The sequence below is a fragment of the Sceloporus occidentalis genome, unplaced genomic scaffold (genome assembly GCF_023333645.1).
Source record: "Sceloporus occidentalis isolate IW3139 unplaced genomic scaffold, rSceOcc1.0.p SCAF_6, whole genome shotgun sequence".
In the NCBI taxonomy this organism is placed as follows: Eukaryota; Metazoa; Chordata; class Lepidosauria; order Squamata; family Phrynosomatidae; genus Sceloporus; species Sceloporus occidentalis.
Window position 1 is genome coordinate 33,764,908 of NW_028316986.1, and position 17,508 is coordinate 33,782,415.

The 17,508-nt window shown below is 40.0% G+C and overlaps 1 protein-coding gene across 2 annotated transcripts in view; it reads left to right on the forward strand.

Moving 5' to 3' along the window:
• The window catches only part of ATF3 (activating transcription factor 3), a 45,208-nt gene extending 28,287 nt beyond the window's left edge, over window positions 1–16,921 (forward strand). For both annotated transcript variants that reach the window (XM_089529270.1, XM_089529269.1), the window contains exons 2-4: window positions 6,460–6,703; window positions 9,388–9,495; window positions 10,760–16,921. In XM_089529270.1, the coding sequence (XP_089385396.1) occupies window positions 6,460–6,703; window positions 9,388–9,495; window positions 10,760–10,957 (550 nt within the window). In that variant the 3' untranslated portion in view covers window positions 10,958–16,921. The remainder of the gene's footprint in view (window positions 1–6,459; window positions 6,704–9,387; window positions 9,496–10,759) is intronic.
• The last annotated feature ends 587 nt before the right edge of the window (window positions 16,922–17,508 follow it).

Genomic DNA, 17,508 nt, shown 5'->3' on the forward strand with positions numbered 1-17,508 from the left:
TCTCTGGATATTAAAATATAGAATCCTAGATTCCTAATGAAAACCCATTGTGGTGTAATGCTCTGTGCACTGGACTATGAGTCCAAGGTTTCAATCCTGGCTTGGCCATGTAAACCCACTGGGTGACTTTGGGCAAGTCACGCTCTCTCAGCCTCAGAGGATGGCCATGGCAAACCCCCTCTGAAGAAACATGCCAAGAAAACCCCATGATAGGGTTGCCATAAGTCGGAAGCGACATAAAGGCACACAAGAAAGAATTGTAGAGCTGGAAGAGAGGCCACAGGGGCCAGTCAGTCCACCTCCTGCCATGCAGGAATACACCTTCAAAGCACCCCCAGCAGATGGCCATCCATCCTCTGCTTAAAAACCTCCTAAGAAGGAGGAGACTTGGTCACTCTCTGAGGAAGCATATTCCACACACAGGACAGCAACAAAATGTTGTAGTGTCGAGAGCTCCTTTTCAGACTCTGTGCTTTCTCCATTCCTTTCTCCTTTGACTTTGTTCTTCTCGCCTCTTCCACCTCTTTCCAACAGTCAGCATTCCTCTGAGCCTCCCTGATCTTCATTGGACTCCTCAAATTCCACCCTACTCCCAAGTCTACTGTTATATCCCTCCTGTGTGTAAATGGTGCTGGTTTGGTTATATGTGGATCCATGTGCAGAGAATGAATTTGCTTTTCCTTAGATTAGTAGAGGGCAATTCTGACACACAAATCCAGACATCTGTATAATCTTCAAAGCTAAGCAGGGTCAGACTAGTTAGTACTTGGAAGGCAGACCACCAGGGAATAAGAGAAGCTGTAGGCTGTATTTAGAGGAAGGCCATGGCAAACATCTGAATAAATCTTGCCAAGAAAACCCTAGGATAAAGTTGCCATAAGTCAGTGTTGACTTGAGGACACATAAACAACAAAATAGCTGCTGTTTATTTTGTCTACAATTGCTTGCCTGTGTTCTTCAGTCATATTTGAGGGGGCATGCTTCCGAGGAAACTCAGTAAAATACCCTTGTTTTGCAATGTGTGGGAAAATTGGCATAGTGTGAAAGAGCTCAGCATGTTTTAGATTCTCTACTGTTGCTTGGAATAAATCTTCAAGCCACAGATAGTCCCACAGTAAGGATCAACATGTAAAATACACAGAGTGTAGTATGTGAGTCATCCTATACAAGAGAGCAAATGTTTAAGGATCTAGTGTCACTTTCCTAATATTTCTGATTGAAAAGCCTCAGGCATCTGGGCTGTCAAACAAATGAAAAACCCTCCACATTTGCAGCTTTGACTGTACAGTTGGCCCTCTACATTTGCGACTTTGACTTTTTGTGGATTTGATTATTGATAGTTTTGATTAATATGTTTTCTCTAGGAATCTCTAAGTCCTCCAGCACAAGTCTGCTGGAAGTTGACCATAGAGTTTTGCTGGAGAAACCTAGAAGTGCCTTGTGAAAAAAACTTCCCTAGGTATTCGTAGGTCTCCAATATTGATCAACTTCGGGCAGATGTTGACCGTAGAGTTGCTCTGGAGAAGATTTGTAGAAGTAAAAAGAGTAGCATTTTTATTTGCATTTTTCCCACATTCATGGGGCCCCTTTACCCCTAACTCCAGCAAATGTGGAGGGACCATTGTATATACAAACCAACAACTATCCAACTAATCATCCACTAACTACAGCAACTCAAACAGAACATATGCCACAACCATGTTTATATACTGGTACTTTTTCCCCATGACATGATCATCTCACATAGGTGTCTATATTAGTCCTCTTGCGTCAGTCACTTGCATTATGTCCGCCGTGTCATCCTGGGTGTATCCTATATGGTGTGATTGATGACACTCCACGTCAATCACTGTGCTGCAACATTTCACTTGCGTTGCGTCATCCCGCATCCATATTCTGTACAGTGAAATTCAATTTCATTTTTACATATATTGACAAAATCCCATCACCCGTAGCCAGCATATCCATTGGAAGTTGTAGTGCAATATATCTGAAGGATACCAAGTTATGAAAAGCAGAAGCAGAGAGTACTGGCCTAGATGGTTCTCTGCTTTCTTTTAAAATCTGCATTAAGGGCTCATTATTTAAATTGTAAATGAATGAATAATATCAGTATTGACGAAGAGAGGGAGATGATTGTAATAATAGCAATGATGACGATTTACAGTAATGTACTTATATTGTATAATATCCCTTTGCATGCACACATGGCTCAAATTTTTTAGTGTTTTTGTTTTGCATTGGTAACCTGTTTTATTGATTATGGGGACTAGGAGGGGGCATATACCAGTCGCCCTTTTTTTGTCCCTGTCTAAAAGTGGGGAAGGTTGACAAATAAAAAATGTGAGTTTTTAGTATTTGAACAGAACAGGGTATATTAGGTCTTGCATTTTTAAGTTTTTAGAAATTTGGTATTTGATATTGACTGTGGAGTATTTCTGTTTGGCTCCATGTGGTATTATGGCTGTAGGTCATTCTTCAATGATTACAGGATGATTGCATGTGGTTGCAATCATCTTGCATCAGGCATAGGATTTCATTTTGATGTCCCTGGTTTATTACATGATATCCCACACTTTTCTGCTTAATTGATTTTGATGGGTGGTCAAAGTACTCTTCATTCTGTGAGCCTGAGCCTGGCCCCATCTGGTTTCAACAGAGTTTCAGAAAGTTACTTTTTGGATTACAACCCTCAAAATCCTTCAGCTGGTTGGGAGATTTAGAGGTTTATAAAGATCTACAGCTTCTTTTGGTTCTGAATTTCAGTGCCTGGATTTTATCATTCTTTAAACTGAGTCAATACCAGTGATATTTTGTGGATTTTGGAGTATATCTTTATTGGCCAACCATAATGCAGAAAATACATCAAGCAAGAAGAGTAGTGATGGTTGAGTCACAGGCGTACATTTTGGCCCTGTTTGTATGGGCCAAATAAAACGTTTTCCTCTTGTCCTCTTGTCAGGGAGTCTGGATGACACAGGGCCCAATCCCCAGTTCTGATGTGAATAGTCTGGATGACATCTGGCCAGTTCAGCACCAAACCCAGGGTATAACACCCTTAACATGGATTTAAAAAGCCATCACTGTTTGTTCTGAATCTTCCTGGATCATCTGGAGCCCCCTGTTGTGATTCCAGATAGCTGTTCTTACATGTGTCCTGCTGTGTCGATGCTTGTAGCTGTGGAAGCAGCAAGTCACTCGCTCTGAGGTCAGAATGGGGTGCCCAGACACGTAATTGACACTAGGTGCCTTGTTTTGACCTTAGAGTGAGCAACATGTCATGGTAGTGGCTATGCTAGGTGGAGCAGTGGGACACTCATACAGACAGCTGCCCAAGTCACAACAAAGGGTCCCAGGTAGTTGGGGGAAGTTGGGGCAGTTCCGGGACATAATATTCTGGGCTGCTCCCAAAGTATTCTGGCTAGTGCAGACACCACCCCTGCCTCAGACCTTGTTTCTGTTGTCAGTTTAGATGGTCTGGAGGGATGGCAATGCAGGCAGAGGCCAACCTCTCTTGGTCATGTGGGGACCAGGGACAAAGGGCAGTAAAACACAGGCAATGAAATTTCAACTCTATTAACAAGCGTGCTAATGGTATATCCCTAAACCAGATAGATGATGGTAAATGACGTGGAAAGAATGGCAGGGACTGATGCATGACAACCTTTCTTTTATTTTTGACTCACTGGAGTATCACTGGGGAAGTCAACCTCTCTCAACCTAGTCCATTGCATAGGGATGTTCTGAGGGTAAAATGTTGTTCTCAGCTTCTTGCAAGAGAAAGGCTCAGGTAGCAGCAAGATATACCATCTAGTCACATTGGTGTAGGGTGCAAGTTGCTTAAAGTTATGTCCTTGGAAGTGCTTTGCCTAGTCTGAGATGCATGTTGAGTAGTTGTGGTTGTTCAGTAGTTGAAGGAATGTCACTTGACTCATTCCTCTGAGTGAGATACACAGCCAGGAATGTGTATCAATAATGATGCAATTCTTGGGACAGACGATACCTTGAAGTTGTGTTATTTTATTGACAGATTTTTCAGCTGTGTCTCTGCCAGAGAACTGGAGTATTGGAGTATTTCCCAAACCCTTAGCATTATCTGCTGATGCCAACAGTAGGACTCAAAGAACTGGCATGAGATGCTCACAGACTATGTTTATAATCAGGGATTATGTATATGTCCCATGTATGTATAGTTACAATAACTTGGAAATGTTACTTTTCGGAGTACAACTTCCAGAATTCCTCTGAATGGCTGGCAGAATCTGGTAGTTGTAGTCCAAAAAAGAAAAGAAAAAGAAAAAGAAAAGGAATTTGATAATCCAGCATCCCATCCATCCCAATTTTCCAGATTTTGACTATTTTAGGTTTATTTTGTTGAACTGAGTGGTGCATCTTCCACCTCTACAAAGGCTTAAAGGATATCAGCAATTTGAGCAGTGACTCATTATATTAAGGGGTTTTCTGAGCAAAATTACAGGAGTTTCTCAAGATCTATGGAAATAACCAATTCCAGTAAATCCTGTCTCTGTGGATCAAGGGGTCAAGGGTACTTTTTATTCTTATTGTCTCAGTTCAGCTTTGCTGGTCACAAAATTCTAACCTGTGGCAATCAGTGGACTAAAATCCTCTGTGAGGTTTAGGAGCTGTTCAAAATGTTGAATGTATGTTGGAGATAGGGTTCAGCATGTTGGATAACTCATTAAAAATTCAGACTAAAACTTGGCATGGGAAACACCTGCTGCCTTGATTCTTACTTGGAAAATATATTTCTCTGCAGGAATCAATATAAAAAATCCTAGCCACCTTGAATCCCCTTTTGGGAAAAAGTCAGGATATAAATCCTATAAATAAATAAAATAAATAAATATGCAGATTGCCAGATACTTTCATTTTGTTGTCACAAATGGCCATATGTTTCCAATGAACAATTTATAATGTGTCCACACACATGTGCAAATATGACAGGTTTATATGCAGGTATGTTTAGTCATTGGTAGAGGAGCTTTATATGTGACACATTTGTCACATGTATTTTTGATGATATGAAATAATAAAGCATCTTAAAATCTTTATTTTCTTTCCCAACTTTGAATTTGTCTTTGCTCTCACAATGTGTAAAAGGGTGTAACTTATCCTAGTGCATGCAATCATAATTAACTCTTGTCTAACTCTAACACTCACCTGAAGCTGTAATTACAAAATACTTTGTTGTAGATCAGATCTAGCATGACAGCATCATTTACGCACATAGATGCCCAAAGGCAATAGTTGTCTTATCTCTGTGAAGCTAACTGTGAGAGATTTTGCTGTAATGTGGTTTTGCAAACATTTACTGCTTCCTCTAATAAAGTGGAGCATCTCAAGGAAGCAAATGTTGTGTTCATTTGAATATAATCTCTAATCTCCCCCAAAGGGAATGAAAAAGCAGGCTGGTTTTAATGCGACAATAAGAGGAAGACTACATATGTTGTGTGGCTGGAAAAAGGGCTAGTTTTCGCCAAAAATTCTGATGGTGGGACACATATGCAGCTGTGCTTGTTTGTCAGCCTATTTCCAGAAGATACAGCTTTAGGGCTGCTGATACAATATATCTGATACTGACAAGCTACATTTTGTACTGCGCTATTTTGTTATGGTTTGTGTGTGTTTGTGGGTGTGAGTAAATTAATCAGAACAGGTGATCCAGTTCAGGATTGGTTTTCCTTTCCTTTTCTCTCTCTCTTTCTCTCTTTTGGTGGGATTATTACACAAAATCCCATGTAGCCTTGTGCCACTTCTTTCAGGACAGCGATTCTTGTATTTCCTATTGGATAACAAACTGGTCAACCAGAAATACTGGCATACTACATTATCACATGATATAAAATACTAGAATTGCTTTCTGTTGATCTTAGTTGCATTTAATAGTACTCTCCTCTTCTCTCTGTGTGTATGAATGTGGCTGTGTGGCCACAGCCATTCTAGCAACATATTACCATGTGCATTCAACACAGTGGTGTCATTGGAAGGATGCAGGGGGTATGGAGTGACACCCCAGAAGAAGGGTGAGACCTGGTTGGGCCTTCCTCCCGCTTTGGTGCAGGAGAGGCAAGTGTGCACCCTACCCAGTGATGGAAAAGAGGGGGGCAAAACATGGATCCTTACTGTCTTCTCTAATGCCAGGCTTCCCAGGGAGAAAGCCCTGTGACAGAGCAGCAGGAGGGGTGAACGCAGGCTTTCTGTCCCCTTGCACTGACTCGCCCAACCATGGTGATGCAGTGGCTGGGGAGAGAGGGGAGGCAACAGAGTCCATAGGCAGCCCTCTGTACCAGGTGACACCTGAATTAGTGATGAACTGCCAAAAAGATCCCACCTCTGTCTTAACTTTTCTGAATCAGGCCATAATTGAGAATGAATGGTACCTTGATAGATCTGGTTAAATTTCAGAAAGACTAATTGTGGATCTTGTTCTCCTTTCAGCAAAATGATGCTCCAACACCCAGGTCAGGTGTCTGCTTCAGAAGTCAGTGCTTCTGCAATTGTTCCATGCTTCTCTTCTGCAGTCTCACTGGGTTTTGAAGACTTCACAAATTTAACTCCATTGGTGAAAGAAGAGTTAAGGTTTGCCATCCAGAATAAGTGCCTGTCCCACAGGATGCCTTCCACCTTGGACACAGTTATGGTTTCTGATCGATCTGGTGAAATGTCCATATTGAAAGCAGAGGTACTCCATTTTTGAATTGATTTGATTTTACATTTGTTGAATAATGACATTTAGGGGTAAGCAACCTGTTGCCCTTTAGATGTTTTGGTTTGCTACTTCCGTAAACCCCAGCTTGGGTAGCTATATGACTAATTATCATGGAATATAGAAAGTGTGGTACAGAGGTTTCAGTGCTGAACTAGGATTATGACACGTAAAGGTTCAAATCCCTGTTCACTTGCTTGGCCTATCAGGAAGACAATGGCAAATTTATTCCTATAAATAAATCTTGCCAAGAAAACTCTATAGCATTACCATAAACTGGAGCTGACGTGAAGGAACTAACAATAGACAGGGGGAAAGTATCTGAAGAACACACAATAACTACTGTATTTGATAAATGGTCCTGTCACAAAATATGTTAAGATATATTGTAGATCAGTGATTCCCAAACTTTGATCTTCCAGGTATTTTGGACTTCACCTCCCAGAAGTCCTAGCCAACTTGGCCAGCAGTCAGGAATTCTGGAGGCTGAAGTCCAAAACATCAGGAGGACCAAAATTTGGGAACCACTGCTGTAGATAGATGTGTACTAGTATATTTTCCAATAGCGATCAACCGGCTTTGTGTATTTGAATGAAAGTGATTTTATGGAAGATTGTAGCTGCATTAATACAAACTTGTGTAATCATGTTATGCACAACATGCAGTGCTCTTGGAAGGGATCATAGGTTAGTGGCCAAGCACATGGGGATGCAAGTAGATATTGCCAGTTCAATATCTAACCTCTCCAACAGAGCTTGGAGAAATTGCATATTCAGCAGTGGGTAATTCAAAACAGTAACTTTCCTAAATCATGAAGGAAATGCTAGGGATAGAACTGGAAACCTTTGCTCCAGTTACTATGCTGGCTAGGAGATTCAGGGAGCTGTCATCCAAAAGAGTAACTTTTCCAACTTCTGGTCCAGTTTAAAATGGTATTGGATAACAGGTGATAGAAAGGATTTTTGCCTAAGGCCTTTTATCTCTGTCAGTTAAAAGCAAATAATACTAAATCGGATGGATAATAGTCTAATTTGATATAAAGAAGCTTCTTGTGTTCTTTCTTCATAATCCCAGTTATGCGGGGAGGAATATGGGGAGGAAGAGAAAATATGGGATTTGGGTTCTTGGTGGTAAGGAAAAGGCACCCTATGCAGTCAGAAGCATTTAAAAAATGATTCCAAGCTGTAAGGATGTGTCCTATCATTGGGAAGGGGTTCTGGAGGTAAATTCTGTATTGGGTTAATTTCAGATTGGTGGGGGGGGGGGGAATGAGAAGCTAACACTTTGTCTAGATATGGATAATAAGGAAATTGCTTTTGTTCCTTCTTCCCCAGTTCATATATATATTTAAATTTAATTAATGTTGTTGAGTTTTAGCACAAATTAGAGGTAGACTGAACCTTCAAGAACTTGAAAGCTTGAGTGGTACAGAGTTTAGAGTGCTGAAGGTCCCTCCTCACACTGAGTCACAAACCTCACTGAGTGATCTCTAGCCCTGACCTATCCTGCAGGGTTGTGAGGCCAGGGAGAAGCACACATGTTGCCATGAGCTCTTTGAAGTAAAGGCAGAATATACATGTAATTAAGTAATTAAAATAATAATTATTAACCTGTTAGCTACTGTTCCTCAGATTTGCAAAAACCTGCTTAAGTGATTCCCCAGAAACTTCTCAGCCAAGCATCTTCCAAAGCCAGTTCTGCTTAGCTTTATCAGGAGTACCTTGCAATATGATTCTACATCTGATGGTCTCTGACTTTCCCCAGCCTTATGCTCTGCCAATGCTTCCTTTGGAGAGATTACAGTTGGTCCACCACATTTGTGGCTTTGACTTTTGCAAATTTGATTATTTGCAGAATTAATTTTTAAAAAAATAAACTTTATTGTTAAAAAAGCAATCCAACACAATTATTAACATACCATGTGGTGATTGCCCCCCCCCCCCATATATATTATGACTCTGCCACTTTTATTGGGTTTAATTGTTATGTCATTTTAAATTCTATATTGTTCAATTGTCTTTTAAGGGGGGATATTTTGTATATATGGTTGTATTTTAACTCTTGTAAGCCGCTTTGATTGTTTTAAACAAAAAGTGGGATATAAATGAAACTTCTATTTTATTTAAAACTTTTATTTATACACACCATTACATTCAAACCATACCTTCTTATATACATATACTTAAGAGTGAGGAAGTAACCAACTAATCCAATAGAAAAGGACCAACCTTTATTTTTTCCTAATTCTTTTTTCCTTTTATATTTTATATGTATTTCAGGATATCAGGATGAATGGGGAAAAAAGATTATTTGCAGAATTGATAGTATCTGTCTAAAAATCTCTAGGTCGTCATTAGTTCTTGTATGTGTAGGTGACAGAGCTAAAGTCTCTGTATTTTGGTTGTTGTTTTTATGTGCCTTCAAGTCATTTCCAATTTATAGCAACCCTAAGATGGAGGTTTTTTTGGCAAGATTTGTTCAAAGGAGGTTTGTCATTGCCTTCCCTTGAAGCTAAGAGAGCGTGTCTTGCCCAAAGTCACCTAGTGGGTTTCATGGCTGAGCAGGAAATTGAACCCTGGTCTACAGAGTTGTAGCCTAACACTCAAACCACTACACTACACTGGCTCTCATGATCCGTAATATCTTTTGGGTTTTTCTAGTGTGCACCTGAAGAAGATGAAAGGAAAAGGAGAAGGAGGGAAAGAAACAAGATTGCAGCAGCCAAGTGTCGAAACAAAAAGAAGGAAAAAACAGAGTGTCTCCAGAAAGTAAGTTCATGGCCTCTTTTCACTGCTATCTGGTCACAGAAGTCAAATTAATAGATTAGGTGTGGGGAAAGTGCTGCCCATAGACTGTGTATGCCCCACCAAGCCTACCAAGACACCCCTGAAACTCTTGGAACCCACTAATTAAATTTCTTGGGCAAAAAGTATCTGAAAATCCCCCCTGGGGGGACCAGAGATCCTCCAGATGTGGTGGAAATGCCCCTCATACCTCCTAGAGGACTTTTGGGAGCATTTTTCAAACATTTTAGATTTCCTGGGTGGTCTTGTGGGCCCACCATTCCTTTACCAAGTCATTCAATTAAAACTGCTTGGAGAAACAGGCTCTAAATTTTTCTGAGTTGTACTGTTCTGAATTGTAGTGGCATTCCCAAGGGAGAGAGTGGATGCCTTCCTCCAAATCTGTAAAAAATGTCATATTGGCATATGTCATTAACAGGAAGCTGACCTGGGTTGTACACAGGATTATTGTCATGATTGTATAACCTTGATCAAAATTGTCACCAGGATTTCCATAATACATTTCCTGAGAAACAAAGATGTGGATTTTTTCTCCAAGCAAAATATCAAGATTCCTCCCCTGTTTAAAAGATCACTTTTATTATCATTTGAGATTAAAATACAGTTAGCCCTCCACATTTGCAGCTTTGAGTTTTACCCATTTGATTATTCACTGATTTGATGAACGTGTTCTTTCTAGGAATCTCTAGATCCTCCAGCATGACTCTGCCAGAAGTTGGCCATAGTTACACTGAAGGACCTAGAGATCCCTAGAGAAAACACTTCTCTAGGCATTTGAAGGTCCTACAGTACATTTCTATGGTAAACCTCTGCCAGATGTTAGCTACAGAGTTATGATGGGGGACCTAGCGATTCCTAAAGAGGTGCTTTCTCAGGTTAAAAAAAGAGAGTAAGTTTTATTGTTATTTTTTCCCTCACTTTCGCAGTGTCCTGTGTCCCTAACCCAGCTAACGTGGAGGGCCTACTTTATTTCTATTATTTGACACAAAATGTTTCATATGCTTTTATAATAATTTGAGATATACAATACAGCCACACATAAGTAAATCTATTTTAAATATTATGTGAACATTAGGAACATTATAAAAGGGTGATGATACTGAATTTATCCAGAAAAAAGGAACAAGGTAAAGGGTTATCAAATCAAACACCCGCTAAGCGAGTAGCTACACATTCTCGCTTTTGTCATTTACTTTCTTTTGTATTTACTTTCTTCTTCTGTGACTAGGAATCAGAAAAACTGGAAACCATCAATGCAGAACTGAAGGCTCAGATTGAAGAGCTGAAGAATGAGAAGCAGCACTTGATCTACATGCTCAATCTCCATAGGCCCACATGTATTGTCCGGGCTCAGAATGGTAGGACACCAGAGGATGAGAGAAACCTCTTCATTCAGCAAATCAAAGAAGGAACCTTGCAAGGCTAAGCAGCAATGATCAGAAAAGGCTAAGTGCCCCTAGGGCAGGCCATTAAACACCAACAAATCCAACACAGCACCTATGCTGAAAGCCATAGAGAAGCCTTCTTGGCATTTGTGGCCTCCTGTTAGTCAAGTAAAGGCCAAGGAGGTGACATATTGCTAAGAGGAAAAGACTGTGTTAGCTTTACTGCAGTTCTCCCTGTTGAAAGGACTCAACTGGGTGGAAGAGAGGCTGCTGCCTTCGCTTCAGGTTTAAGTATCTGCCATAGTTGCTATTACTAGAAGCCATACTCACAACAACAGCTACAGACTTGTTAACTCTTGCTGGCATGCAGTACTTGCACTTGAGTGATTTCTAGTAGAACACTAGGACTCAGAGGGAGGCACGCATCAGGTGGGCAATCAGGCTGAATGGGCACCACTCCAGCCGGGCAGGAAGTGTAGACACCGAGGAGTTGTTCTGTGTTTGCTCCCTTCATTTTGTACTTTCAAAAGAAAAACTTTTGCAACTTCCAGAATGATGCTTTCAATTCCAAAAGGCACTGAAATATAATGGGGAATTATGGTGTTTCTACAGCCTAGTGCAATGTTTTAAGTTGAGTATTGTACTCTTGTTTCTTATTGTTGCTGATTTTCACAGAAGCCTTTCTGTGGGTTTTTTAATGACTCGTGGTAGAGGCAAATTATGCGATGATACAGCAGGCACTGGTTTCTTGCAGAATTGCTTATCGAATGAAGTCTGAATTTACTGATCTGGAACATTACCCCTTCCCTCTGGCTCCTTTTAAGAAGTAGGGGGGAATTCCCCCTTGAGAACACAATTCATGAGTCATACTTACAATATTCAAAAGACACTTAACAGTATAACAGATACATGATGATAAAGATCAACTTGAGTATCGAGGCTCTCTTTGATTCATGGTTTGCCATATTCTTGATACTTAACTTGCAAATATTTTTCTTGGCACCATTTTTTCAACCAAGAAAATGTGGTAGTTATTACTTTGCCTGTTGCTAATCAATATCTATGTGTTGGCATATATACTTATATGCTGAATTACTCAGTCAATAGCTTTATTATTATGCTAGGAACAATGAAGGCAAACCAGCTGGGCTGTAGAACTAAGGTCAGGGCTACAAGGGACAATTTCTCACATCATTGTGCAGAAAGTCTTTGTGGCATAGTGGATAAAGTGTTAAGGTATGTCAAATCTAGCTTCAAATCTGCATTAATCCATGAAATGTTGCTGGTTGATCTTTGGTCGGTCCCTCTGTTTCAATCTGTGTTGCTCTGCATTAACAGTAGAACTTGCACCTACATAGAGATACAGGAGTTTCATTTAAAGTTGGCATTGGCATTCCCTACAGTTAAATAATGACTACCTTTTTCAAAGAATAGCAGTGACTGCATTCTGTTAAACTGGCAATGATAACCTTCACACTAAAATTCCATTAAAGTACTGTTCATTTAGTTGGCTCATAAAACCACAGAGGGGAAAGACATTGCTATGGATAAATTGTCTCATTCCCTTTTCCAAATTCCTGTGCCTAAAGTTTCTTGGACTAGTGCATCAGTCAGTCTGCAAACAGTCCAAAAAGGGAATTGGCCCTGTTACATACGTTCACTTCTGATCTTGTTAATGCATATGCATCCTGGTTTCTTTACCCTACAAATATGGCATAGGTATTTTGGGGGCAGAACTCTTACACATGATTTACCAAACTTTAACTTTCCACATGTGTTGAGTTTTCTTGTGTTCTCACAAGCAGTTGATGGGCTTAGCTAGATGAGTATATCTGTAGGATTACTTGTTGCTTTACTAGTCTATGTTCCTGTTGGTAAATGCCACATTTCATTCTGTCATTGTTTGTTCCTTACAAATGGATGTTAGCTGTAATCAATTTTAAACCTTACAGTAGATGTTTAATACCTCTGGCCTGGTCAGTTGCTTCTTTGATCAGCTTATTGTGATTGCTTCTGACATTTCTGTGAAACTCTGGGGTTGCACAGTCATGACACGTTTTCAGGAGAAGAAAAGAATGTCCAAAGAACAGCCTAGGTCCTGGAATACACAAAGCTGCTTTTTATAGTGTTAACAGCACTGCTCATCTAGTTTGGGAATCTAATTGGTAGCAGTTTTTCAAGGACTCAGGTAGCAAATGTTCCCAGCTGTGCTGTTTTACATTCTTGCTTTAAGTTAAGAAACAATGGGTTGAATATGAGACTTTCTGTATTCAACACATGTGTTCTGTGATTGATTTATGGTACTTCCCAGAGCATTGAAAAGTTCTTTTTCTTTTTTCTTTCTTTTTGGACTACAACTCCCAAAAAACCCCAGCCAGGATGGCCACATACCATGCTGGCTAGGAAGTCCTAGACGCTGTAGTACAAACAAGATTTTTTTTTAAAGTTGTGATCCTTCCTCTGTTCCTGATACCAGCCCCTCTTAAGTTGGTGCTCTGCAAATGTGTTAACCTACTACTGCCATCAAGCTAACTACCGAGCATGAAGACAGCAAGTTATATAAGGCTGCCCTGTAGATTTCTTTGCATAGATTATACTTTTTTTGGAGGGCAGAGAGAGGGTTGGTACCAAATCAAATAGTACAGTGTAGGATGAAAAACACACCACCATGGCCTCCTATGTCTGAGTGATGATTTAGTATCCTATATGTATTGACATGCTGTTAATTCCAAAAATGTAGATCAGGATTTTTTTTAGTGGGTGGAGTAATTCAAGATGTTATACCTCTTCTTACTCAGCAGGGCTATTGGGTGCTTCCCATGCTTCAGACAATTAAGCCATTACTTTTAATACAGTATGTCATAAGTTTTCCAAGGAGAGCTACCAGTGTGATCTAGTGGTTTGAGCATTGGATTACAACTCTAGAGACAAGGGTTTGAATCTCTGCTTGGCCATGGAAACCTACCTTGGGGAAGTCATACTAACTCAGTTTCAGAGGGAAAGCAAAGGCAAACACCCTCTGAACAAATCTTGCCAAGAAACCCCTATGATAGCTGTAGGGTTGTCATGGGTTTGGAAATGACTTGAAGGTATACAACACCAAGTCCTAAGGAGTCCAAAGGTTAAAGACAACAAAGGACATTAATGAGAGGTGTGCATGTGTTTTGCTGAATATTATAGTCATAAAGGGCAGCACTTCAGTGAATGTCCACTAATTGAGAAGAAAAGAAACAATGCTTAGTTTGTGTGACTGGCCATATATAAAGACTCACTTTTCCTAGAAAAAGGAGGTTAAACAAAATCTGGCAGATTCCAACATTGTTATGTTTTGAAGAACTGAAATTTTGGCTCATAAAATCACAGAGGGGAAAAGCATTGCTATCGAGAAATTGTCTCAATTTTAGAGATTGGAAGCTTTAAGAATATTTTGCTTTTAAAAGGCTGTTTTCAAACTCTAGTAGTGTGGTAATGGCAAGCATCTTTAAAAACCAAATCCTGTCACATCCCTATCTGAAATGAACTCCATCTAGAATTCAAATACTGATTTTTGAAACCTGAAGTAGAAGCTTTAGAACATCAATTTCTGTATATCAGATTTCTTTATGCAAAACTGAGTGTAAGGAAACTGCCCCTGCTTTTGCATAGGTCTTTTCTGTTTTGTTATGAAAGGGGTTTTTTTTAGCCTGTGTGGTCTATCTGTTTAAACTTATTGGCACAATCAGTGGTGTGGGCAGAGAAATATGCAGAAACCAATGGCTGTTCCAGCTATTTTGCAGTGTTAAAACAAGCCCAACCACACACACACATACACATGATACCTCAGAAAAGTAGCATCTGAAACTTGGACTCTCAAATCTGACTATTACGAGCCTGCTGCCTGTTTTATCTTGCTTTGATTTTTACATTCTGCAACAGAACTGCTTGCCAACTTGGATATATTCTAATGTCCAATGCTGTGTTTCAAATGTATAGTTTGTGTAACAAAAAAGGAATGTAATGGGCCAAATTGTGTCTTGCTACAGAGTTATTTTTCTTCCTGCAAAGTAAATCCACTTTACTGTTGGGGAGTTTTTCCTCATGTCATGTTAAAACTACATTTTAGTGGCCTCTGTATTAACTGTGCAATGAATAGGGGGTGTGGTGGGATGAGTGAAGGGATAACTTGCCATATAACTATGTGTAATTTGCTAAACAGAAATATATGTAATTGGGTTTCTGTAATGATGCTGCAAATTTTAGTGACTACTCTGGTTGGATCCAAAGAACTGTCAGTGAAAGGCAAGTAGCAAGCTAACTAGATCAGTTCTGTTACCGGGGAACCTACTTTATAGAGGTGAGTCCTGTGTTTGAAGGCTTGTTCAGTCCAAATAGAAATGACAAAGAACCCTAAGAACATGGTTCTTAAAGATGCCCATGAATGGACAGCAGACTGCGCAAGAGAAATGGGTCACCTGATCCAACTTTTGCCCACTTAAGGGAAATATTGCTTTTCGCTTCTAAGTTACTCTTTCCAAATATGCTGCATTGTCAGTAATTTAGCATATGCAAATGTTATGTTAATCATTTCCTCCTTTTGTCTTGCTGTTGTTTTGCATTGTGGCTGATGCATCCCCTCTCCATCTATTGCCATCTTCATTTTTTGTGTAAGACCTCCTATGAATGCAAGAGCAGCATCTTTGGATTGGATTTTCCTTAGCTGATGGGATGTACTAGTGAGCTATGAGACATACCTTTCATGAGCAGAGGATAGCCTCCCCTGTGAGGAAGAAGGGCTTCTTGGGATCCAACCATGAGTCTGGTGGCATAAGGGGTGGCCAACACTAGCTAAAGATGATACCAACAGATGGCATCTGCTGTGTCAAAGTCTCCCACTTTGTTCATGTGTATTTCATATGTTTCCAAGAGCAACCTGATCCCCAATAAACATGAAAAATGGGCTCTGAGTTATACTGTTGTATGTATGAGATTATCATACAGGCAGTCTTTGTTCAGTCTCATAACAGAATTAATGTTTCTCCTTGAGAGATGTTTTTTAAAAAAATATTACTGTTGTGTATCTTGTTTTTTTTTAAGTGACGCTGGCGTCATAGGTGTGGCTGTTGCCGCTTTGAGTTAAAGCACACATACTGTTAACTAGCATGCCAAAAATTTACTACGGCACCACTAATTTTGTCAAAGTTAATCTTTGTCTAGCTGTGGCCACTGCTTCCTCTGTGTGTGTGTGCACGCATGTGTTTTGAGTGTGTGTGTGTCTGTCTGCATAGGTAATGTGAGTTGGTATGAGAGTACAGTGGTACCTCGGGATACGAATTACCCAGGTTACGAAATTTTCAGGATACGAAAAAAATTAATTTAAAAAAACTGTTTCGGGTTAAGAAAGTTTTTTCGGGTTACGAAAAAACTTTTGGTGCTTTTCGGCGCGATTTCGCACCAAAAAGCGGCTTTTCCCCATTAGCGCCTATGGGGATTCGGCTTGCGAAAGCCTTTCGGGTTACGAAATTGACAGCGGAACGAATTAATTTCGTAACCCGAGGCACCACTGTATATATATTTAGATTGCTTGGAGAGTAGCAATCGCAAAGCAAAACTAGACATTAAGTCATTCTAGTTTTTGCTTTAGTTTACAGCAGCAGTTCCTAAATTTGGGTCCCCAGGTGGTTTTGGATGACAACTTCCATCCTTCTCATCTAGTGAAGCAAATGGTTGGGGATGATGGAGGCTGGACTCCCAACTAGAGGACTCTTGGGCTGTGACAGACTTTGTGGCAGGGAGAGATCCTATGGACAGATTTTTCCTGTCTGTATAGAAGGGAGGTGTTACTCCCCCTCCTGCTTCATGGGACAGAGCAAGGGACAGCTTGAAGCTCTCTGAAAGACCCATTGAATGGACAAACTGCATGGATTGGTGTATCTGGTTTCATTCTGAATGTTTAATAATGTAGTTGGAACAATTTGTTTTCTATTCTTAAGTTTTATGTTTTGATACTTTAATAATAAAAAAGGACTAATACCTGTTTTCTCCTGTATTATTTAATTGATCTTGTCTGGAAAACTGATGTTCACTCAAAACCTGTAGGTGATGTTTTTTAAAAAATTGTCCTAACTTCAGTAGAATGCCTATTGCCCACATTCACTGCATGACCTTGTCCTGTCCCTACCCCATGCCAATACTTCCTGTGCTGTGCTACAAGCATCATCTGTAGTTTTGCCAGGTTTTCAAATTAGCAATAAGGGACAGTTGAAATTCATGACATGCACAGTTGACAATCAGAAAGTAGCTATTAACAAGTCGGTGTCCTACTTAAACGAAAATGTTTATTCCAGAAATGTAATCTTGTATAAATTACATGGCACACACATTTTTGTATGTGTGAAGGGCTCACTATAAAAAATATGAGATTTTTTGGCATCTTGTTCAGTCTATATAAAAGGAAGAGCTTTCCACCCTTTAAAAAGGGAACATTTCTCATAATAAAGGACACCTACCAGCCCAACAAGGGACAAGCTTTCCAGCCCTCATTTGAGATGAGGTGCTGGAGAAGAGTCTCGTGGATGGCTACAAAAACAGACAAATGGGTGCAAAAGCAAATTGG